The 26,940-nt window shown below is 34.1% G+C and overlaps 1 protein-coding gene across 13 annotated transcripts in view; it reads right to left on the bottom strand.

Moving 5' to 3' along the window:
- pde7a (phosphodiesterase 7A) overlaps window positions 1-26,940 on the bottom strand; it is a 65,186-nt gene that overhangs the window by 9,185 nt on the left and 29,061 nt on the right. For 3 of the 13 annotated variants that reach the window (XM_056451041.1, XM_056451046.1, XM_056451036.1), the window contains exons 2-7: window positions 9,328-9,388; window positions 6,470-6,514; window positions 5,929-5,961; window positions 5,297-5,386; window positions 545-696; window positions 390-453 (exon numbers count right to left, since the gene is read on the bottom strand). In XM_056451041.1, the coding sequence (XP_056307016.1) occupies window positions 390-453; window positions 545-696; window positions 5,297-5,386; window positions 5,929-5,961; window positions 6,470-6,514; window positions 9,328-9,388 (445 nt within the window). The remainder of the gene's footprint in view (window positions 1-389; window positions 454-544; window positions 697-5,296; window positions 5,387-5,928; window positions 5,962-6,469; window positions 6,515-9,327; window positions 9,389-26,940) is intronic. The other 10 variants (XM_056451043.1, XM_056451047.1, XM_056451039.1 and 7 more) reach the window with 5 other exon arrangements.

Raw genomic sequence — 26,940 nt, 5'->3', positions numbered from 1 at the left:
CCAACCTTCAAAGGAAACGATCTGTATAATCAAAACTGTTCATTCTGTCATTCAATTTATGTTACACAAGTCTCCATGAGCCTGTGTGCATTCAGGTTTACTTCCTTACAGTGATATAAAAACAAGTATACACAAAGGTGTAGTTTAATGTCCTTGTGAGGACTTTTGATTTTTATAAACTATACGCTATATCCTTTTCCTCTTAAACATACCCCTTACCCCTTTACGTTTAAAAAATACCCCATTCTGTTTGATTTTTAACCTCGTTTACCCATGGAGACCTCAATTAAGTCCCCATGAGTCTGTGTGCATTCAGGTTTAAGTCCCCACTGGGATGTAAACACATGCACACACACACACTGAATAGTCTTCAGAATCAAAATATTTACCATTTGTAAGTCGGTCAAAGAGGAAAATGTCAAAATTCCAGCTTCCAACCTTTTCAAGCATACACTGAGAAAAATCGACAAAAAAAAATGAACAATTGCTTTCAAAAGCACACCACACAGAGTATCGAATGCTTTGTGAGTGTGTGTGTCCACACCTTGGCCTGACCGCAGTAGTCCTCGTCCAGGATGTGGAGGGGGTTGAGGTGTGGCGCTCCTCTCAGCAGACGGGACGAGAGCAGGTGTCGCTGGAAACTGAACAGCCTCCGGATCCTCCGAGCTGGAATCGACCCTGCTGACTCAGCACGTGCTGCACACACAAACATGAGGAGGAAAAACATGGGAAATCCATAATGCAACATGCTGGAGTTAATCAGTCTGCTCACAAATTAAGCATTAGTTATTTTCAAATAACATGATTTTGTTAGTAATAAGCTTCCTCATTGGAGATCCCGCTGTTTAAAAGTTCGGTTGTTATTGATTCCACTGAGCTTCAGTTTAAGTCATGCCTAACTGAAGCACATTCATTTTACCACAATACAAACATACTATTGATTTTTCTAACTTTTTGCGCTGAATCAAATACTGTAATAATTAATTTTCCAGCTTGCTTGCTTTCCTGTTTGTTACATGAAGGCTCTGATATACTTAAACTGAATTCATAGAACAGGTGGATCATTTCAAACTAAACCAGACCGACATAAGTTTGCTACAGGAATTCACAACAGCTTGCCAAAGAAAACCTTTCAGAAAAAGTTTGCTCCAGCTGATTAACACCGTCAAGCTACCGTTGGTCCATGGTGATGACAAGTGAACATTTGAGAGCTGATTCATAGTTGTGACTTAAATTGTTACTCTAAATGAAAGTGAAAGTGCTTTCTTAAATGCTGCTTACTGTCATTTTCGTGTTTGTTCCATGCTAAGAGGTTTTTTTTTTTTTTTTACATATTCATTGAATTGGATCGTTCACCCAAAAATGAAAATTCTGTCAACATTTACTCTACCTCCACTTGTTCCAAACCCATTTCTTTCTTACACTGAATGCAAAGAAGAATATTAAAAACCTGTAGCTATTGACTTTCATAGTAATATTTACTAAACATTTCATGCTATAGATGTCAATGGCTACCTACAGTATTTACAAATTCTTCACAATATAACAAAACAAAGAAATTCAGACATGTTTAGAACCATCTAAAAATCAGTAAACAATGGGTAAATTTTAACGGTTTTATTAACAAAAATGTTATGCTAACTAAAAGTATACCAATGAACAAGTTTTTAAATTGTATCAAAGTAGAGATGCACTGAAATAAAAATTCTTTGAGCAACTTTGAACTTTGACAGCGGTATGAGGCAAGCTAGTCAACAGTGCTCTAAACTACTCGTGCTTTGGTTGGTGCAGCAACAAACCTTGCCTGGCATAAGTCATTGAACTGAATGTGTTTCAAAGCGCAGCACTTTCCACGTCCAGTGTGAAAGCTACTTCACACCACACAGTAGCTATGTTTCCATCCAAAAATGCTAATTAACTTTATGCGCAAAACCGGATTGCATAGAAGACAAATAAATAATAAATATAATAATAAGCAAATAAAGCAGCGTTTCTAAAACGAGTCAAATCGAACAAAATTGTCACTTCCTGAATATCTAGTGCCAAATATCAACAGTAAAAACAGAATTTGCTGCGGTAGAAGAAGCTGCGCGAATGTTTTCTTTATTTAATAAATGACTTGTGCCTCAGAAGCCAATCCTGACACGCAGTGAATGCGCGGTGACGTTTGAAGGCGTAAGACGCGGAGTACAGATGCACTTGATTCTAGAGGTCATTAATAATATAATAACACTAGTACTGAAATGGTTAAGGCATTTTAGAATGACCAAAACAACATTTCAGATGTTTTAAAATGTGCTCAGCCTGCTGGTTTGTCCATTCGCACGCATTTTCATCATCACATGATTTTATAACAAAATCACATGACCTTTTTTAATGCGCATACTGGAATTTGTTTAATAAAAGTGTTTCTATCGCAGCTTATGCACATCTTTTCCTTCCGAATAAAAAGTTTATCCTACTCAGTTATGCACAAACAATTTATATGCGCAATTTCTAAATTTATGCACATCTTGGCATTTTCATCAACCGTTTTTTTATGTGCAAATCCAAAATGCGCATAAAAATAGGTGGATGGAAACGGAGCTAGTGATGATGGCTGGAGGTAGAGTGAAACAGCATATTTTCAGACTTCAAAATCAAAAATGCCATTTTCAGCTGATAATTTGTAATTGACGAAATTCCAAGATGTCTTCGCTGCAGTCTGTATCACATCGACGTACTGGACCAGGTGCAATACATAGTGGACATTGTACCTGCACGGGTCCTTTTTGGTAAACCTGCACACGCAATAAGTAAAAGAACACCCGACTCGTCACCCGACAGCAGCACAAATATCATTCCGTACCCAACCCTACCCGTTTGACATACACACCCCGACCCGCAGCGCACCCACATGAGCCGTAGATGTGCATGTATTTATTTTCTCATGCCATAATAAAATAGATAAAATTATAATAATAAAAGGTAAAAATAAGATAAAATAATAAAAATAATAATAAAAAGATAAAAAAAAGAAAAAAGATAACTAATGTTACATGTCTGTGACAGACAGAATATCACATATTACATAATAATATTACATCAGAGTTTTGTTGCCGGAAATTTTATTTTATCTGCAATTAATTGCATTAATCACATCTAAAAAGCTAATAGCTACTAGCTAACAATATTGGATCATTTTTGGTTGTCTTTCTCGAAATCTGCAACATGCTAGAAGGTAAGCTGCCATCAAAGCTTAAGTGCAAAGGAAAGGAAAGGAAAGGAAAGAGACCGGTAGCACCATGATGAGCTCAACCCTTTACTGCACGCATTATGATAAATCTATTAAAACATATATTTGACTGTTTTTATTTTCTTAAAATGGCTTAACTTGAAGTGCTGTAAAAACTATTTTGGAAAAATTAATTTAAGGTACTTTATGAAATGTTGCCATATGGCAACAACGTCCAACAATGGATCTAGCTTAGAAATTTCTAATTTAAAACTTTCCTTATAATTAATAATGTTGTTTGAAATGATTTAATTCGTATTGCAGTATTATAAACTTTAACACAGAACTTATAAATGACACCTTATACATACTTTAACAACTCGTATTCCAACAGCTTTCATTTATTCCATTCTTTTTTGCTGAACATTATTGAAAACAAACATAATATTGTATTATGTATACAACACAGTAAATATAAATATTTTCTCCAGTAAATATTATAATAAATAAATAAGTCTAGTATATCCAGATGCATCAGAATAATGTAGCTACTAGCTAACAATGTTTATATATATTATACTATATACTATACTACGCCCGTCTTATCTGCCTCTGAGCTAACTTACCTGAACTGTCTCTATCAAATGTCCAGTCTGCATCATTCTCATGCTCACTAAAAACCCATTTCATCCTCTCTTTCATCTGCAGGAAAAGCCAGTTCTGTTCTTTTCTTCTTTCACTTACCATAGAACATGGTGGTGCTCGCTAATACACTGTTCCCTGTATTCATATCTATTCAAAAGTAGTATTGCCATTAAAACTAGATTTTATCCATAATGCAAATGTCATTAACATACAAGTAATCAACATAATATTACTAGCTTTTATGTTGTTATTGTTACAACTTAAAAGTTCACAGCTGACCTTGCTAGCTAGCTAACCCATTGCAATATTGCACGTTCCACTATTGCACACTGTTGTCATTTGGCAACACACATTTGATCGATTTACAAAAAACTAACTTGATTAAATTTTTTTTATTGTGAATATGTCATAATAACTTACTGGAGATGATGTCTCAGACTTTTTTGTGGATCTGACATAATTTGATTCTTTGTTTTCATTGATGTTTACATTTGCATTCAGCAACTACTCACAATAAACGTCAGTCTGTAAGAAATCGCGCTACAGAAAAACACAGCATGTCATGTGACTTAACCAAAGCACATCATTGGCTACTCTAAGGTCTTCTCTTTCCAACAAAAAAAATGTAATGTTGGTCTTTAAGGGGGAATTAACATAAGAACCATGTTGCCATATGGTGACACCATGCAGTAGTGGGTTAAATCTTTATTCAAGTTGTGATCAAAGCATAGAGTCGAGTGCTCACTGTCCATCAGATGCCACACGATTGACTACTGGACCCACCATCTGCCCTCACCTTTTTATTACTGACCCAAACCTGAACCGCAAATGACTCTTGAATAATTATTCTACCCGTTACATCCAATATTAGTGGTTAACCCAGGTGCAGGACTGTTGTTCCACCCACGCCCATAGTACAGTGACAGTTGGGTTTGGGTTGGAGAAGGTGTAGGGCAGGGGTGTCCAAACTCGGTCCTGGAGGGCCGGTGTCCTGCAGATTTTAGCTCCAACTTGCCTCAACACACCTGCACGGATGTTTCTAGAAAGCCTAGTAAGTGCTTGATTAGCTAGCCCAGGTGTGTCTGATTGGGGTTGGAACTAAACTTTGCAGGACACCGGCCCTCCAGGACCGAGCTTGGACATGCCTGGTGTAGGCAATCATCCATTACGTAGTGGACCTGGTCCAGTATGTCATCCAGTACGCAGGGTTGCAGCGAGGACTGTCTCGAAAATTCGGTGCATCCTAAAATAAAGTCCATCAAGGCCTTAAAATGTCTAGGAACTAAAGTGGAAATATCAAAAAGATAATAGTTCCTTTTTTGGGTGAATGGCTGTGTTTGTTTTGGTGCGTTCAAACATCACTGTCATTTGATAGAAATTCACCTGTACACCTTTAATAGCAAGCAATGAGTGCAAATGCTGGGTCTTATTACTTACAGTGCAAAGTGCGGAAATCGACGCCAAGGTATGGGTGCGAGCCTCTTCGTTCAGGTTCAAAGCCTACCTGACTTCTCACTCTCACATCTCCTAGAAGGCATCAACACACAAGTCCTCAAGAGATTTGTTAGCAAACGCAACGTGCGGCAAGTAGCAGCGGGACAAAGAGGCGACAGACATACACACACCGCCGATGGACAGGGAAAGGGGAGGACAGGAGACAGACCATGCATCGCCATGCCAGAGGGACTTATGCATTAGTATTCAGACGGCTAGGAGCAAAGGAGGACGCATGGAAGAAAGACAAGCTTGTGCTTCAGCCCAGGACAGAATGGAGAGGAAATCAGAGGGACTTCAACGAGGCTGGCCAAAGCTCTAAAGTCACACATCTGTTAAAAAGTCATTCAATAGGCCTTTTCATCAAACTCTGGCTGTGTATGTGAAAGTGTGTATTTGCATGAAGAGGGAGCAGGAGGAGGGGGGGGACGCATAAACTTTTTCTGAGTAATGGCAGCCTCCAACATGTCAGTCACTACTGATTGGAGTTCATGTGCAGTAAAAAAAAGTAGTCAACGTGTAGATAAGTCAATAAACAAGTAATAAAACAGCCTCCCACCAGTACATTTACTTACTTGAAAACAGCTGTTTGAATATTACACAAGCCCCTATCAAAATACCAAAACTGTGAATTACAATTACATAAAAAACACTATTGAAATGAAAATGACAGACATGAGCTTCAAAATGGACACCACCAAAAAAAAACATTATAGATTTGGATCGACCATACAAGAGTGTAGCACAATGTAACACATGCAACAAGCGTATCAGACAAAAAACCAAAATAAATAAATATAGACTGAAGCTATTCGGTCATGCAGAAGAAAAGCCGCCGAGTCGAGAAAAAAAGCAAGACCACATCCAAATTATAAAACCAAAAAGTGCGCTCTGAATGTCCTGGTCTTTCGCTCATTTACATTTGCCGCCTCTCGAAAACGCAATTCCACAAATATCATCAGAAGATATCTGAACGTGAGAAAATGCCACTGATTAGACTGTGCCCACTGATGCAGGTCTTTAAGGAGGAATGGTGTGGAAGAGTTATTAAAGGGAAAGGCCGTGAAAGCGAGTGAGCGGGTTTGGTCTCTCCTGGTGAGATGTGCTGGTTCATACCTGGTGTAAACACGAATGAGGATTTGATTGTTTTGTTTGTCACAGCTTCAAAACAAAACAAAAAAAAAAGAAATTACGAACAAATATTAGGTCAGTGTTAGCTTTACTGGGCTTTTTTGCTGGCTACATGCTTGTTTAGGAAGTGATGTTACTGAACGTGTAGAAACTCCAGGTTGTTATAATGTTCTAGCGTATTGCTTATTCATGGTACAGTGACAAAGGAAGGTAATGATACTTGGACATGATGACATTGTGTAAATGCCAATAGGATTTGAAGAACGAAACACCAAGAACGATAACTACATTAGTGTCCACACTATAGCAATTATTTAGTCCTGATTAGGCAAGGGCCGGTATAAGTTTCTGACAGAATGATAACCTTGAATAAAAAATACCATGATACATTTTCAAGGTATAACGGTATTGAGATTACTGCTCTAAAAGAACTTATTTTTAAATAAAATTTTTTGGGTAAAAAAAAAAAACAAAAGCTTCTTCCCATTGAACACAGTTTATTTTATTTTAAGAAACATTTATGATACTTTGTAACAGTAAACACGTCAGGCTAAATAGTTTAAATAAATCATTGATCTCTGCTCTATTCATTCATTTCAAAAACAAAGATTTCTTTATAACAAATAAAAAATACATTTAAAAATCCTTACATATACCTTGAAACAGTATAACAGAACATTTTAGCGGTACTAAAACCTTGACTTCTCCAAACTGCGGTAAACCTTGAAACCGGTTATCGTCCCATGCCTAGTTCTGATTGGCTTATGATTTTGTTGTTGCTGTGGTGTGGACTCTGCTATTCCTTTAAATAAAACATAATTTAAGAACTTTATCTTATTCATTGTAGTTATCATCCGTGGTGAGGACCGGTTGGTAATGAACTCATATGTGAAGGCAACCCCTTTTTTGGGACGAGTCATTACGTTGTGTAAAATTACTGACAGCACAGATCTGGGGCCTCATGTATAAAATACTCTGATTATTTCCACAATATTTGGTGCATATAAATTAAGGCTTTTCAGATTTACTAGGAATGTACCTTCATTTGAATTCTATCCAATCATGCCTGACACTGTTTTCTGATTATTTTCATGTTACACGACAAATTATATAAACAATATTGTTTATTATTTTGCAACAGCTACATTCCAACATGCTCTTTCACATTACTAGTTAAACAGGTGGAAAACGATTGGCTCTTATGTGATTGAAACACTTTTAATCAAATGTTTTTGATTCTTTCGTAAATTTAACAATGTTGCAAACCTTTAACAATCGATTTCCATAGTATTTGCTTTTCCTGCTATAAAAGTCAATAATTAAAGTTTTCCAACGTTCTTTAATTCAGTAAGTATGTTTACATGGACACCAATAATCTGATTTTAATACGATCAAGACAATACTTTGATTAATAGTCTACCACGTAAACAGTGAATTTTGATTACCTTAATCCGACTAAAGTCATAATCGAACTAAACAGAAATCGAATTAAGACATGTAAACACGGCAATCAAACAACTACCATCCAGTAGGATTTTCGCCGCATTTTGCGACATAGTCTATACACACACAGCTGTTTGACACTATTCTCTGCACCTACCATGTCACACATCACGAAATGCAGAGGTTTTTTTCCATACACCATGCAGAATCAAATTCTATTAAAACTACTCTTTTAGCAGTTTATACTCGCATCCAATATCTCATTTGTCACGGCGGGCATGCATGAAATTTTCCTGAATAGAAGTAAAAGTGCCAAACTGCAGTTAAAGTCGACAAATTAAAAATGAAACACCCAAAATTGCATGAAACTCTGAAGGAAACGTGGATAGCGCGGTGATGTTGGTGACATTAATCGAACTATGTGTTGTAACATGTAAAAGGGGTCATGAAAGGAACATTCAAAAAGCAACTCATGTAAACATCTTAATCATATTGTTGTCTTATATAGATTAAGGCAAATAATTCCATTACTGATGTCCATGTAAACGTAGTCAGTGTTTTTCAACCATGTTCCTGAAGGACCACCAGCACTGCATGTTTTGGATGTCTCCTTTGTCCGTCACACCCATTACAGGTCTTTTAGTCTCTGCTAATGAGCTGATGACCTGAATCAGGTGTGTTTAGTTAAGGAGATAATGAAAATGTACCGAGCTGATGGTCCTCCACGAACATGGTTGAGAAACACTGCACTTTAAATTATATTCCTTTGTATTCAACAGAATAATAATAATAATAATTAAAAAAACTCAACCCTCTTGAAACTGAGTAAATAACAGTATAATTGTAAATTTTGGAATAACTATCTCTTTAAAATTAGTCTTAGTGAGTTTCATTTTCATTTTAAAAACCAAACCTAAACTGCACACTAGATTAATGTGACATGACTTTGCTTTGGTTTGCTCATACACAACATTTCAACATCAGGCCCTTTCAGATCATTCGGCGCTGTCCTATGAAGTCAAAGGGTTACGGATAGAACCCAAAAAGGTCCCTGGGGTCAATAACCAGGCCAAGTCGGGGGCTTGATAAGTATTAAATCAAAGGAAATTTCAGGGAAACGCTAAGCAATTCCCAGTTGAGAAATGACTTAAGCTGTGGATGTAATGAAGAGATTATCAGAGGCTTTTTGACTGATGGTTGAGGCTCCCTATCCCCTCTGTTACACAATCTGTTGTATAATGTGCTGCGCTTGGTAACTTCCAGTGCGAAGTGCTACATCTAGCCTGTGTGTCTGTATTTGTTTGCAGGTTGAGTGTGTTTGCGTATGTTGTGTGTGTGTGTGTGTGTGTGTGTGTGTGTGTGTGTGTGTGTGTGTGTTAAGCAGGGAAGATGGTGCTTACCTAGCATGCGAATATACAGAGCGGTTTGATCAGAGCTGTCATAGGAGATTGCTCCACGTCTCTGCGGGGGAAGAGATGCATACAAACATCAGTATTTGCATTTCCTCAAACAAGCAGGAAAAAAACAACAACTCGCATACAAGCCAAATGCTCAGCAGTGTATATTCAAATAAGGCCCAGACAACACCACAACTTCAAGAAAGAAAACCAGCATGTATATGTTTTTATCGTTTATTTTCTTTTAGCATGTTTTGCTGTGCATTTTGGAGCCATCTAAAACCCAATAATAGGGAGAAAAAAATGTTAACATGCTAAACATTTTAAAGATAGAAAAGAAGAAAAAACAAAACCATTTTGCAGGTACACCAACCTACAAATTCAAACTTCCTAATTTAAAGATGTACGGTGACATATACAGTTAAAGTCAGAATTATTAGCCCCCCCTGTACATTTTTTCCCCAACTTACTGTATATTTTCCCCCCATTTCATTTTCAACAGATAGAAGATTAACACATTTTTAAACATAATAGTTTTAATAACTCATTCTTAAAAACTGATTTGGTTTAAGGTGGCAGTTGGGATTTCTGTATGGAGTTTGCATGTTCTCCCTATGTTCGTGTTTGTTTTCTCCGGGTGCTCCGGTTTCCCCCACAGTCCAAAGACATGCGGTATAGGTGAATTGAATAAACTAAATTGTCCATGGTGTATGGCTGCCCAATGTATTATTTTAGCATTGATATCGAAATGTGCTCATCCGCAATAGTCACATCGCAAAGATATGCAGTGTCCATTCTAAATTTTAGTTGACCAGGAGCTACAGAATTGTATTTAATCACAATATATATATATATATATATATATATATATATATATATATATATATATATATATATATATATATATATATATATATATATATGGAATTTATATGATTTACATTAAAAAAAAACATTGCTTACTTTGAAATGTTGATATTTGGACTAGAAACAACAACATTTCAAAGTGAAAACTATTATTTCACTAACCCCACTGGCAGATAATTTCCTTAAAACAAGCAAAAAACTCTTTTGAAGGAACTCTTTCAGATGACACTCTTATTTCTTCTGACAGTGAAAATTAAATATTTTCACTTGGTTTCAATTTTATATATATATATATATATATATATATATATATATATATATATATATATATATATATATATATATATATATATATATATATATATATATATATATATATATATATATATATATATATTTGGACTAGAAACAAGACAAAAAGTAAGAAAAGCATTTTCGGTGTCAAAATTAATTGTTTCTTTTATTAATTAATGCACCGAAATGCAGATGCGGACAATTCTGTATCGGTTCAGTAATAAGCATAACCAGTTATTATGTACTGACGTCATTTATCACATGTGTTATATGGCAGTAGCATACTATAGCGAGGGAGGCGAGCAAGAGTAATTAAAATGCTCCAACTACTTAAATACAGATAACTGTGCACAATTCACTGCTTGTGAGTTTACTGGACTGTCTTTCGCTGACAAAAAATGCAGTAAATTCTCTCGCTCTCTATGGCCCCTTTGACCTGTTGGCGGGTTCATGAGGTAACGTTTTATCTCCTCTCCCAGCTGTTACAACAATAATGTTACTTGTGGATCCAGACTAGGTATGCTCATAATAACTGATTACCCATTAACCGAAAAGGCGCAATTTTAACCGATTAATGGTATCAGTTAAATGATTTAAAAAACATTACTATATATATATTTTAAATTTGGCTGCATAAGGGGCCGATCACATCGAACGCGCTTTTTGCGTTAAGAGGGGCATCTTTTGAATTTACTAATGGCCACAAGCGTTTTGCCGTTGCTCACTGTGTGCTCGCAGTTGAAAAAAAGTCAAATCTGAGCGGAAAGCATGCTACATCAGTTGAGTATTTTTCATTCTTCAATCAAATGAAAACAGAGGCAGGGTTTCTGTTGGTAAATGCATATGTTCCGGAGTGATTGTTTTGAGGTAGCCTGCTATCTTTATTTGACAGGTAGAAAAAAAAAACATATGATTGGACAAACAGCATATGCCTGTTCTTAAAAAGGATTCAGTCAGTGTTTTCGTTTTGTAATCTAACCTTGTCGCTTGAGTGAAAAATATCTAGGGCAGGATTTTATTTATTTTATTATTTTTATTTAGTTTATTCTGTTTTTCTATGCTGTTGAAAATGTTCCAGGTGCCTGAAGATGTGCGGCGGTTAATATGTTCTGTATGTTGTTGTTTACATGTTAAAATAAAACGTGCGTATCTGCAGAGCAAGTTCTCCACCGCATCGGCGTCTATAATGGATCAACTGACCGCTGCAGCAGTTTATATTAGTGTCCGTGTCACTGTTTGTTGAGCAGTGCAATAGTTGCACTGACCGTTAAAGCCAATCGTAGCCTTTTCTGTTTAGCGTGTGATCAATCATAGGCGTCTAGAACTCGCTCAACAATTATCAAGAAGCAAGCAGGATAATATTTACGTTTGTTTATTTGCTATAAATGTTTATCTTATTCTGTGAATGTACTTTAGTTTTGTTTGATGCATTCAAAAGAGTGTTTTGAAGCAGGTAAAATTAAAGATACATTACATCTATCTGACTGCACGTTTTAAAGGACAAAGTTGATTTACAAATAATATATAAATATGCCATGATCCCAATATGCCATGATGACAGTACATAACATTTCCCCAGTTATTTTTCAACATACTAGTATAGCATACAATAGTATAGCTTATAGTGCAATTTAAAGGCGTAACCTGCGTTAATTAGGTTAACTAGGCAAGTTAGAGTATTTAGGCAAATCATTGTATAACAGTGGTTTGATTTGTAGACAATGGAAAACAAATATTGCTTGAGGGGGGCTAAAAATATTGACCTTAAAATGGTTTTGAAAAAAAAAATGCTTTTATTCTAGCCGAAATAAAACAAATAAGACTTTGTTCAGAAGAAAAAATATTATAGGAAATACTGTGAAAAATTCCTTGCTGTTAAACATCATTTGGGAAAGAATTAAAAAAAGAAAAAGCTAATGATTTTGACTTCACCTGTATATATACATCATATACATGCATGCATATATGTATAAATACACACAAACACACATACTGTCCAGTGACTTTAAAATTCAACTCCACGTGAATGACGCGAGACAAACGCACAAATGCTGGAGGGCTGAACGTGCGCTCAACTCTTTTAGCAGCGCAGTCTCTAGTGAACACAAACTCACACTGCAATTTCCCATCAGCGGGAGGAAGTGGGAGAGGAGAAGCTGCTTCACCGAATTAAACATGCATCATCTGTCCGGCGTAATCTGCTCTCCTGTCCATTACACTTTCCATACTGGGCCATTCAGAGATTAATTCAAGAACAGACACCCGCGCCGCTGCTCATTATGCTGAGGGCCGGCGTGATTGGTTGCCTAAGAGTGGTGGGGGGAGCTTTTCCATGAGCATAGCACTCGAATGAGGCCTTTGTGTTCTGAACATACTGGCAGTTTCTTAAGGCAAGACACTGCAGGCCAAAACACTGCCTACTTGTCATGCACCTGTCAATTTTAAAGAGATGGTTCACCCTGAAATGAAGATTTATTCACTATTTACACACCCTCGAGTGGTTTCAAACCTTTTGTTTCTTTGGAGTTGAACACAAAAGCAGATTCTTTTTCAGACACAAAAGCAAAATAGAGTAACAACTGACACCCATAGTAGGACAAAAAAAAAATACAAATGGAAGTCAATGGTTACTGGTTTCCAGCATTCTTCAAAATATCTTCTTCAGAAATTTTCAGTTTTATGTGATCCATCCCTTTAAAATCCTGTATTTGTACTGTTTTTTAGTCTAATGTAAAAGAAAATATACTTTTTGTGTTTCTTTTGTTACACTTTTATCATTTTGATTCATATATTTCAATTATAATACATTTTAAAGGTTGTTTTCTCCTCTACGGAGCCATAAACGTACATTTAAACAGAGCTTACATACCCCAAACTACAGAATTTTATTCATATCTATATTCTGAAGGTTTTTACAAAGGGACATATTCATAAATAACATGGATAATTATACAAAACATTTTATTTAATTATTGTTTTCATTATTTTACTGAATTATGATAGTGGTAAGAATAAATTCCTCACATCTCCTCAGTAAAATCCTTATTTTTGAATGTGTCAGAAAAGAAAATCTTGAACCTGAATGAATCCAGTGACTTTTGTGCTAAAAATGCATGCAAATTAGTGCATAATATAGCAGCATTAAACAAAATATTTGTGATTTTCTATGTTGTCCTATGATAACTATTAGTCTTTTTTAAACCCTATTCACCTGCATTGTCTTCTCTTAAAGGGATAGTTCACCAAAAAATAAAATTCTGACTTGTTTCATGGAAGGGAATACAAATCCTATGTAAGGTAATAGTTACAGGTTTCCAACATTCTTCAAAATATCTTCTTTTGTGCTCAACAAAAACAAGTATTGAGAACAGAAGTTTAATTTTTTGGGTGAACTATCCCTTTGACGCAGCACAGGTTTATTTCTAATAGATGTTACAGGCGCAGAACACGAGCACAAGGGCTTGCTACAAAATGCTTTGCAAGAGAAAAAGTCTACTTGCTCAACACGACAACCTTCATATTTTCTTTGTCTCTGGTAAGCACTCGTCCGCCATAAAGGGGATCCTGATGAGAAGAAAGTGTTCACAGTGAAAACACAGGAGCAGGCACGTCTTGTGCGCCATAAACCCAAAAAGAAGCTGTGCTCCCCCAGACAAAGACGAGCACTTGAGTGCAGATTTTCGATAGCTGGTCAGGTTGTCCCCAGATGGCATACAATTCAGTCTCTGACGTCAATGGACTGAACCAATTTGCATACTTGATTTTTATCCATTAACAGCCCTCTCGCGCCTCGAGCCTCTGCCCAATAACTGAAAATGCACAAAACTAGGCCTGTCACTACAAGGGCGAAAATTCAGCAGCTAAATAATGCCTCTAATATCTGCTGTTCTGTAGAAATAATTCATAACATATGAGTAATAATATATAATAAGAAGCTATTATAATATATTTTTTTGTATGATATTCTATAAATATGATGATATTCTTTTATAGCTATAATATTTTACAATAGATTTATATTTGTTCAAATAGGTTTTATTTTTTTTTATAAATTTATTATATTTTTATACAAACTGACAATAAAATACAAACTAATCAATTTATATATAAAGCTATTATATTTTTAAGTTATTTTTAATGATATGATGTTATTCTATTAGTTATAATAATATAAAAATAATTTATATTTTTTTAAATATGTTTTATATTTTAATAAATTGATTATATTTTTACGGAGACCCGGAAGGGAAGTGATGGTGGCTAAAAAATGTGTGGTACAAAAAAAAATGTTTTTTTTTTTAAAAGAGTGCAAGGAAGATATATTTTTTTAAAGTTTTCGGTTCCCTCGCAAAACTGTTTTTCCACAAACACTTCCTGTTCACTTCATACTTCTAACATGTCAATCTCCTAGTTTTTGCCAGGATTCTCCCATATTTTACCATTCTATCCCGCTATCATCCTATCATTAAGTATTTTCCCATAATTCTCATGTATTTGTAAACTTGAAAGCACGCTGAAATTAATATTAAAAATTTAAAAATGTCTGCATTCACTTTCCATCAAAGCTGTGCGTCCATCATCACCATTCTTATGCAACGTGACTGACCGATGTGCTCTGTATGATAAACTGATCCCAGATCAGCTTTTGAAGTGCAGGATATTTTGGGATTCGGGTGTGTTTAAACAGACAAATACACTTAATAATATGTAAACATGACCGTCCTGTGTGTTTTATTTTTAACACAACTAATTTTCTCTTAAATGTGCACAAACAGTTACTAAAGTAATGGAATGCTTTCATTAAAGATCTGTGCATTCTTACAGAGACACCTCTGCTATCAAACTAAAAACGAGAGATTCATTTGCTGCTCTTTACTAGTTTTATAATAGAGGTGTCTAATCTGCGATCAGTTTATCATATGGAGCGCCTCCGTCAGTCAGCGCTTATACATACATTATACATGATCGACGCACAGCTTTAATGGAAAGAAAGTGAATGCAGACATTGTATTAATTTCAGCGTGCTTTCAAGATTAAAAAATATGAGAAATATGGGAAAATACTTGGATGATAGCGGGATAGAATAGTAAAATATGGGAGAATCCTGGCAAAAACGGGATGGTTGACATGTTACAGGTATGAAGTGAACGGGAAGTGTTCATGAAAAAACAGTTTTGCGAGGTAACACAAAACATCTTTGCATTCCCTCGCAAAACAATTTTGCGAGATAACGCAAAACATCTTTGCGAGGGAACGCAAAAACTTTATAAAAAAATATCTTCCTATCACTCTGTTTTTTTTCTCACACCCATTTTTTTATTTATTCCACCTGTTTTTTTTCCCCACCATCACGTCCCTTCCGGGTCTCTGTATATTTTCATATAAACTGACAATGAATTACAAATTAATCCATTAATTAATCCATGTGTGTTATTGTATAATATGATATTATTCTATTTAGTTCTAATAGCTTTTTATATATTTATTTGTTGAAATGTTTTATATTTTTAAATAAATTATTTAAATTTTCAAATAAACTGACAAATTACAAACAAATCAATTTTTATATGAAGCTATTATAATATTTTGTGTTATTGTATAATATGATAATTCTATTAGTTATAATATTATAAAACGTATTTATATTTGTTATAATGTTTATATTTTAATAAACTTATTATATTTTCATATAAACATACAATAAATTACAAGTTAATACATTTTTAAATAAAAGCTATTAAAATATTTTTTGTGCTATTATTATTATTATTATTATATAATGCTATTCTATTATATAGTTATAATATTGTTAAAATAAATTTATATTTGTTCAAATGGGTTTCATATTTTTAATAAATTGATTACATTTTTTATATTAACTGACAATAAATTACAAATTAATCAATTTTTTTAATAAAGCTATTATAATATTTTTGCTTTATTTTATAATATGCTATTCTATTAATTAGTTATAATATTTTAAAATATATTTAAATTTGTTAAAATATGTTTTATATTTTTAAATGAATTGATTATATTTTCATATAAACTGACAATAAATTACAATTACTATTATTATATAATGTTGATATATTTATTGTAGACTCATTAATGCAATGTTATAAGATCTATGATCAATTTAATAAATATATCATTAGAAAGTACAACATATTATTGTATAAAAAATAGAATAACTAAAATAACTAATGTCATTTTATTACATTATTATGCTTATTAGTAAATTAATGAATGAATAACGTTTCAGATTAGGGCTGCACAATATGTAGTTTCCTCAATAATATGACCTTAGTCACATCACAGGATATGCAATGTTGAGTGAGCCTATTTATTATTATATAAGTAATCAGTTTCAGGTGTTTGAGGCCTGTGACTCTATAACAATTTTAAAAGCATTTACAAATGAGACATTTTCCCGTAACTTCAATAATGATGCATTTTATTGAATTACTTTTATTTTGATTATTTCAACAATAAATTCAATTTTATTTGATTATTTTTGTCAATTAAATATTTATTTATATTTATATTTTGTATTTTTTTTATATTTCAATTAATACGATTAATAGTATTTAACCTGAATACTGTTAAACTTGGAAAACAATAATACATTGTTTATTTCAATTGTGTCTTTTTATTTTATATTATTTGGTTTATTATGTTCTATTTAAATGTACTTCTCTATAGAATCATCCCAACCAATCTAAAATTAATTAAAGTTTTTTCAAAATAGAGATGTTTACATCAGATGCCACACTATTTCCACATACTAAATATATTTAATAACATATTACCATTATTGTAAAGTCTTAACAAGATTTCACACATCACCTTACTACAACACCTAAAATTAATACGCTAAAGGAGATTCAGTTCAACTTTAAAACTTCATAGAAATATCAACCAAACTGCAGCGATGGCCTATAGCTGTTAAAATTCCCACACATGACTGCGGAAGATGATTTTAGTGCAATACGCACATGTAATCCTGTGGCACGTGCATTTATTAAAAATGAAGGACACGGGGGTCCGCTAATCTCCAGGCGGGCATTATTCGCTCAGGGTATTAGCATTGCTGGAGGCTGGTCTGCAGTTTAAGAGGCAAACAGGCCTGAACTGATGGCAGCGTTTTGAGTAAATTAATAACCAGCAGAACAGATGACCTGTAAAACCGACAAGCAAACAGACACGTGCCAATATTCAATTACACAGTATATCATGATAATAAACAGGCATGATGTTTATTATTGTAGGCACTACGAAATAGATACATTTTTTTACTATTAGTATGCGTTAAAACTCCTAAATAGATTAAAAGAATTAAATATAAATGCTTGAACATTTTATATATATATAAATAAATAATACAATACATAAAATTCTCAATCTGACGTGACAAACACGAGGTATTGATTGAAAATATTCTCTGATTGATGGAAAATGACTCTTTATAGGACTACTGTTCGTTAACACTTTATATTAAGGACTCATCATCTATTAGCGTTAATTAATAAACTACACCGACAATGAAAACTACTTGTGAAGCATTTATTATTATTACATTATCTCAAGTTAAATTTAATAACTAAATAAAATAAGTTGAAACTATTTTATGTAATGGAGTTAATAAGTTTTATATCAGCTGTATTTTTTTAAACAAAAATTAACATAGCTCCTGTTAAGTTAATGTATCAATAATGGTATACTAATGAGACCTTACTGTAAAGCGATACCTACTGTAACTACTGTATAATCCTTTTGCAATGTAATTAGTTTGAAACAATTGTTTATTATGAACATATACAAATGATTTTTGTTAAATACAAATAAAGACTTGCATTCAGAAAATGCTGATTTTTAACCAATTCACAGAAGAAGAAAAATTATACAAATAAAATTAAGGAATAGTATATAGCATAGATTCATTATAAGTTATAAGATCTACTATAAATATGCATAAAATATTAGTAACAATTAATCATAAACTATTTTATATACCATATATCTCAGCAATTATCACCAGAAAATGTTATGAGTCATATTTCTAGAGAATATAAGTGAATTTAGCACTTTATCAGCACCATCAGGCCTCCAGTCATCCGCTACTGCCGCAGCAATATTTTAGTATCAACAAACGCAGTGTTTACACACAGTACTTGGTGTTTTTGCATGTGAGTAATTTGTACCAGGGGGCCGAATGGGGCATGATGAACCACCCCAGTCATGCCCATATGGGCTGAGCACACGAGCGGCAGCAGCGCAGCCGGACACGCAGAGCCAACAGAGGAGCTGATTCTCATGGAGACGGCAAACGCTGCTTGTGCTTCAATGAGGCGTGACGGCCTGTCCTGTTTCACTGACTTTCAGAGAGGCAGTTTAAAAGAAATATACATAAATTACTAATAATACAATCAGCAGATATGAAAAAGAGATATTTCCAGTGGGCAAATTTCAAATCTGTATCAAAGCAATTCCCTGAATTTCCCTCACAGCAGATGGAAAAATAAAAGGTCAGTAATCATTGCTTAAAAAAAAAAAAAAAGAGCATTTACAATCCACAACAGACTATAAATTCTTTTTTTTATTTTTGGAGAGACTTTAAACGACTGGCTAATTAGTTTTATAATATAATAAATAACCTTAAAGAAAAGTTTTTAAATAATTAAATTACTATTGTTTCATTTATATTTTATTTAAAAAACTGTTGTTGTTTTACTCATTTTGTTTTAGCTTTTTTATTTTTCATTTAATAAAAAATATCTTTGTTTGTTTTTATTACTATTATTATTATTATTAATTTAAAGAAACTAATTCCAGTTTTTGGTTTCAGCTTTATTTTTTCAAATATACAAATAAATAAACAAATAAATAAAATATAATATTAAAAAAGATGCATCTGGCCCTTTATCTCATTATCTAGAACGGTCTCAAAAAACTTTTAGATTTTAAATGAAGTGAGTGAGTGAGTGTGTGTGTGTGTGTGTGTGTGTGTGTGTGTGGTCTAGTCTAAATAAAAATCAACAAATGATATTTGTTTAGCAACGAGTCTATTAAATAATTAAATTACTATATAAATCTATATAATTAAATTACTATTGTTTAATTTATATTTTATTTTTTAAAATTGTTGTTTTTTTACTCAAATTGTTTTAACTTTGATTTTTTTATTTTTCTTCTAATAAAAAATATTTATTTATTTGTTTATTATTATTATTATAATTATTATTATTATTATTTAATTTAAGAAACAAAATTTCAACAAATTGTTTTTAAATAATTAAATTATTATTGTATAAATTTTATTATTTCATTTTTTAAAAACAATTTTTTTACTACTGTTATTTTAATTTTAGTTTTTGTCTAATAAAATATAATATTTTTTATTTGTTTGTTTTTATTACTACTATTATTATTATTATTATATTTTTTAATATTATTAATTTTAAGAAACAAAATTTCTGTTTTATGGTTTCAGTTCAAACCCTGATACTGAAATATCTCTAAATGATACCAGCATTCATACACAACTAATACAAAACAAAAGAAAAACACGCCCATCTGGCCCTTAATTTCACCTCATTGCCTAGTATAGTCTCAAAAACTGCTTCATATAACAACTAACTACTTTTTTGTGATAAAAAAAACACACAAACAATAGCCTTTTCAGCAATCACATATTTTTAGCAACTTTGTATCACCAGATCTAGATGACCAAATGTAAAACTTCAACTTCTCAATGTTACACGTCAGAATACATTTTAGCCACAAAAATTCAGTCGCAACTGAATTAAGTTGGGTCTCATTTCTAATTGCTCAAAATCTCACAGTCGTGTAAACACTGTTGCGTCTGTCAGACACAAGACTCTCCGTAGCCCGAGGCAAACCTGAAACTCAAACCCATCCGGTTAGTTTGCTCAACAATTCAGCCTTTTATGTGTCATTCACTGATCTCTCTTAAATACCTCATTGAGACATCATGTTCACCTAAACTATTTTAACAATCAACATCTCGCCTCTCAAAAATGCATTAGGTCACACCTGACTTGCAATTTCCAATGCAAATGAATGGCTTTAACTAGCTGAATTAAAACAGCGCATATTCTCAGGACAGGACGAGCAGTCAAGAAAATGAGATCTGAGGATGTCTGCTATTTATCTACAATTACATGAAAGCAAAACATTTTAGCATTTTATCTCTAGAATGGATCCTGGGTGTGCGACTCTCTGTTTACAAGATGGATCGTTCTGATATGTTTGCCTTCGCAATGAGGACAAACAACTGCTGTCGCCATTTACGCACATCTCATATGCAACCGTCGAATGATTGACATTCACCATTTAGGAGGAGTTTACACTTTCTGAACTGATCTGAACTCCTGCCACTGTAAATGTTTTTTCCTTTTCATGCAGGAATGTGTAATATGCTCAGACTGGGTTTTAAACCAATTGTGGTTGGTCAGGATCTGAAAGCAAATTATTAGCAGATTGACTGTTCAACTTCAAAATATCGTCTTTCACTTTGATGAAATCAGGGTAAAGTCTTAAACATGTTCAACGTCAAGCTAACGTAAGCAGTTGTGAAGGAAAATCAGATGTGTAACATTATGCTGAATTATTAATGTTTATAAAAACAAAAAATGGGAGAATTACTCATTTGATTACATTAGATTTTTATTTTATTTTTAAAATAATATATTTATATATTTATATTTTATGTTATTTTGGTTGGTCTGACAAAAAATAAACAACTGTTTTGTATTATATGTTATAAATTTTAAATCAATTATTAAAGATACAACGATTATAGATTTTGGTTGTACGATTATAGCCTGAGGAATAATCACAGTTTCAGGGTTATCACGATTATTATGCATTCATTCATTTCAAAACACTACTAGTTTAGTAAATTACATGAAATTTCCTTATATTTTAAAGTGTTTTTATTGCTGCTCAGTAACTAATTAATACAGCACAAAATTATAATAAAAACAATAGTCCATTTCTGTTTTGACTTAGAAATAAGTGAAAAACGTTTTTGCCATTTAAACAAGTAATAATTTTACACTGAAAATAAATGACAGAACTATGAATAAATAAATAAATAAATAAATAAATAAATAAATAAAAATTTGAATAAATACAAAAAAAATTTTTGTCTAATGTAAATCTAAGCTACATATTAGCCAAGTATTTCTCTTTTAAATAGAACAAATGTAGTCAATGGCTGCTGAACCCCTGTCTGAAAGTATATTATGAACTTGTTTGGTATTTTCATTTTGTATTTTTTTTTCTCTATGGTGAAATGTGTACATTAGCCAGCAGCTAGCTCTCTGCAACTCTCACATGGTCACCCACTGAAGCTAAGCAGGGATGCGCTTGGTCAGTACCTGGATGGGAGACCACATGGGAAAGCTAGGTTGTTGCCGGAAGTGGTGTTAGTGAGGCCAGAAGGGGGTGCCCCACCTGCAGTCTGTGTGGGTCCTAACGCCCCAGTATAGTGAAGGGGCCGTCTTTCAGATGAGACGATAGGTTGTTAAAAATCCCAGCATGTCCTTCGAAAAAGAGTAGGGGTTTAACTTAAATTGGCCCACTATCATCATGGCCTCCTAACCATCCCCATATCACTCGGTCTCCTCTCCACCAATCAGCTGGTGTGTGTCATCCAGGTGGATGCTACACACTGGTGGTGGATGAGGAGATTCTCCCCATTGTGTAGAACGCTTTGAGTGTCTAGAAAAGTGCTATATAAATGTAAGGAATTATTATTATTATTATTATTATTATTATATTTCATACAAAGTATGGTTCTAGTGACTCAGTGATTCTAGTGCACTAGCACCATTCTTTCAACTAGGAACATGGAAAGCGTGAGCACGTCATGCGAATCAATCTTGATATGTGCGCAAGAAAAGAAATGCCAAACTTGCACACGCAAAAGACGCAATATGTGAAGTTAATAGCCTCAGCCATATTTAATCCAGTGTGTGTGTATTAGCCTCGGTGTACAAGCTCGGAACTTTAAACTAGCGCACAGTTGGCATAACTTTGTTTAATTGCAACAGTTTTGATCCATGCAGAAATGCAGTGTTGAGAAGCCTTTACGTCTAAATAACCGTGACGAATTAAATCGGTTAATCGCTGCATCCCTACAATTAATAAGTTAATTATTACAAACAATTACTTAAATAGTTTGTTCATTTGAATTTGTTAGAAGATTTGGTCGCATATTTGATTTTAGTTAAAAAGAAATAAATTAGAAAGTAAATGCTATTGGTCCTCTCTTTTTTCCAATCTACTCCATGACTCAAAAAAAAATCTCAATTTTGATCTAAACCACGAGTTTTGTAATCATCAGTAATGGAAATTTTTTTTTTACTGGTATCAGCTGATATTAGATATAAATTTTCTTTGTATTTATGCGACATGAAGCTTGTTCCCCAGACTCTCATGAATGCACTCAAGATAAACCTGTCAACATTGGAATATAAAAATTCAGAATTCACTTTAAAAATAGACGGATCTAAAATGAAAGCATTCGATTACTTTCATCACTGTTTGTGCTCATTTAAGACAAAATTAATTGTGTTTAAAATAAAAGACACCAGGACGAACATGTTTACATATTAAGTGTATCTGTCTTTAAACAGACAGATACACTTAATAATATGTAAACATGTTCATTTACATATCCCACACACACCCAAATCCCAAAATGCCCACTTTGCGTGTACAGAAGCTGATCTGGGAACTGTATCTTTATCACTACAGAACGCGTCTGTCAGTCAGCAGTCACATGGATTGTCTGAGGTTCAGAGGTTGCATAGGAAGTGTGACGATCAACACATACCTTTAAATGGAAAGGGAGTGAATGCGGCCATTTTTATATTAATTTCAACGTTATTTCAAGCCACAATAAAGCAAAAGCATAATTAAAGCATAAATAAAAAGCATAATGTTTGAACAGCTCTTGCAACTAAATCACATTTGGGCTCGACTCTTTGACGCTACTTTCAGTTTTCATATAAAGATTAAAAATACAGGAGAAATATGGCAAAAACGGGAGGGCTGACAGGCATGACTCAAGACCATTCAGCTGTAGATTAAAGGCTATAATGTTGTAAATAATGTTCAGTCTCACTTCTGAAATTTGATTCATAAGAACTCAATGCATCACTTATTAATTTAGATTTAATTTTACCTATTGTATTTTTGCATTTTATGAATGATCAACGACCATATTTTCAGCTAAAATACATCTGAAGATGAATAAATAATAAGCTAATTGACTTTTATTTTGGTGAACTACTCTTTTCAGTGCTTTCCTCAAAATAACTGAAGCTTTAACCTATTAGCCAAACTATGTCCAACTGCAAATAATTCAATGTGTTTTGCTACAGCCAACCTAAGCCAGCTTTGATGGCGGTAAAAGGCACGATCGCCACCTTTTATGAAGCTCCTGAGGAATTTTAGAAATGCTTTGAGGGGTCTATTTGAACAGGTTAGCAGGCCTACAAGCCAATTATTGACACAGCGTTTGGATGCGAAACAAGTTAAAGGCTTGTGTGAAGAGAGACGGAGCCCAATCAATTCACCAGGAGACTTCACAGTAACACGACACAACCACAGCGCCGAGGCCTTCAGACAGGGGAAAAACACCAGCGCCACTTCCTTTTAACTAATCCAGGAAAACAGCAGTGGGAAAATTATTCTGCACTTTCTTCCTATTTGTTTACCGTAGTGAAACAAACACAAGATTAACTTTTTAATCAAATCATATTCGAATATCTATTTAGACCAGACCCACATGGGTGTATGTCTATAAATCGAGACTTCACTACATAAACGGTTTCGTTTGTTTGAAATGTTTACAGTCACAGGCCTTAAAAACCCACACAAATAATAAACCTCCAGTCTATTAGCGTAAATTTGCAATGACTCCAGGAATAACAATACTGACTCGACAAGCACATCCTGTAATGTGACTATTGCAGAAGAACACACTGCAAAGTCTATGCTTAATCTATATATTGTGCAGCCTTAGTGTGCGGTATAAATCAACTTGGCCAAAATAATGAATGATCCAATGCGGTAAATATGCTTTGAGTCAAAAACTCACCCAGTCTATTTGTAAATGCATGTTATTAACCTTATCAACCATATTTTGTGAAGTATGCAAGACATCTCCAATTATTTTACCCACTCAAAACCTGTAGCTCTTAGGAATCAACCACAAGCTCACATTCAAATATGCCTCCCATCCAATTAATAATCAATGTACATGGACTTATGCTGTGTTCACACCAGACGTGGAACGCGCGAATAAATCACACTATTCACGCATAAATAGACACATGAACATAGTGAGTTTATTTGCTTCATTCGCGTGTCAAATTCGCTTCATTCATGTGTCAAATTCACTTCACAATAGACACGGATTCAAGTCATGGGCTGGACTTCTGTCTGCCTGGTTACTCTAGCTTCGTTGCTAAATGGCTAACATGGATTTTATTGAGAGAATAGCTGTGTTTATGTGCTTTAGGAAGGTTAAAAACAGTGTAAATATTTGTTTGGTGCTGTGTCTGAGTACACTAGATCCTTTCAGAGGTGCACCCAGCTCTGTGAGTTCATAAACTCCTCCAGAAACTATACCAGGATGATGGGAGGCTTTCAGCTGTGCTTCCAACTGAGCCGAGCCCAATTTGATGAACTGTTGTCTGGTTCTATGTCATAATCATGCCCCTACAAGAGAAAGCTCCTGATTTATATTTGCATGTTAAGCGAGTCAAACTCGCAAAAGGCTCAACTTGTGCTACTTCATTCGGACAAACGGTGTCATTCGCACCGCTTTATTCGCGCATATCGTGTCGCAGGATGTCTAGACGCATCTTTGCATTGACTTAACATATAAATCACTCGTGCTTGAGGCTTCATACCCATTTGGTGTGAACGCATCATAAGCCTGGTATACTCCAAGTGGATCAAGTCAATTTATGCCAAACCACCGATATTTATGTAAATATTAAGTTTAATAATGGGGACGCTGCGTGATCTTGTAGTGAGAAACCAAATGTTAAGCTTTCAAATGGCCTCTAAAGACCTGAAATTAATTGGGTAAAAACTTTGTAATGCATTTATGCCTTTTCTTAACAAGGTTAACAGTATCATAGAATAGTACACAAAGGATCGGATTTCGACTGGTCCCTGTTTGACTGGTACCAGATCAAAATTGCACTATTAAATCACTATTAAATTGGTTTAATGTATGATATTTTCTCCTTTCTTATAGTTAGCTACAAGATGCAGTTTTGCGCACATAATAATTTAAAAAATAAATAAATTCAACAGACAAGTTGTTGCCTTCTTATGCTGGGTTCACGTCATGTCACTAGCTCTAGTTTACTTGCTGGTAGTGTTGTCACAATACTTGAATTCGATACCAATCGGTAGTGGAATTTAAAAAAACATCCATTTTCCACTAACATTTGAGCATGTTTATAAACAGCGCTGATTTGCCATTGTGTTCACGTGCTCAACAGAAATGACTGTGATTGGCCGTACAGGTAATTAGTTCACCGGACTCACCGCTGTTTATCGAATGTAACTACAGATACAGGGACACTAGAGCGTTTCAAAGTCACAAAGATCAGCTGGTCTGTTTAAAAGCTGACATACGAGCGATCCGCTGATGAATCGTCTGATCTTAACGATTTTTAAAATGCTCCAATGACCCTGTATCTGTAGTTACACTCAGTAAATTCTGTGAACTGATGACCTTCAATCACAGTCATTTCAGCTTTCAAATGTTAGCAGGAAATGGATGTTTTTAAAATTTCAGTACCGATTGGTATCGAGTTCCAGGATCGTGACAACACTAGCAGGATGTTTCCCCTTCATGCAAAATTGTAGCTTGACTTCAATTACTTGAACTTGCATGGAAGACCCAATTAAAGCGAATTTCACACATTCACAGCAAATGTGTCACACATTCCATATCATTCGCACCACAATAATTTGCCTCTAGTCATGCACAGGCATTGACTTTGTATGTAATTTACTTGTGCAAATTTCCGCGTTTGATGTCGACGCAGCAAAAAACAATGCAATATGTGATAGCATGCCAAATAAAGAATACTCAAGCATTATTACCACTTCTGAAAGTAAACAGCCACAAAAGTTACATTAGTATTAAATTGCTCATTTATTGCAAACCATTGTGGTATGTATAATCAAAATATGTACATTTGTGAACTTAGGATATTTTTGATGTATTGCACAATCCTATTGTGATCCCATTACATCCACCACATTGCAAAAGATCTATTGTGACTTCCATTTCATGATAAATTTAATCAAATTTCTCCAGAAATGATTTAATCCCAAAGCCAAAGCAGCTGCACTACCCTGAAGAACAGCTCCAGTGGGAGGTGGTCAGATTTA

Source organism: Danio aesculapii, chromosome 24 (genome assembly GCF_903798145.1).
Source record: "Danio aesculapii chromosome 24, fDanAes4.1, whole genome shotgun sequence".
Lineage (NCBI taxonomy): Eukaryota > Metazoa > Chordata > Actinopteri > Cypriniformes > Danionidae > Danio > Danio aesculapii.
Note: the sequence above shows the minus strand (reverse complement) of the source record. Positions and strands in the feature narration are given on the sequence as shown.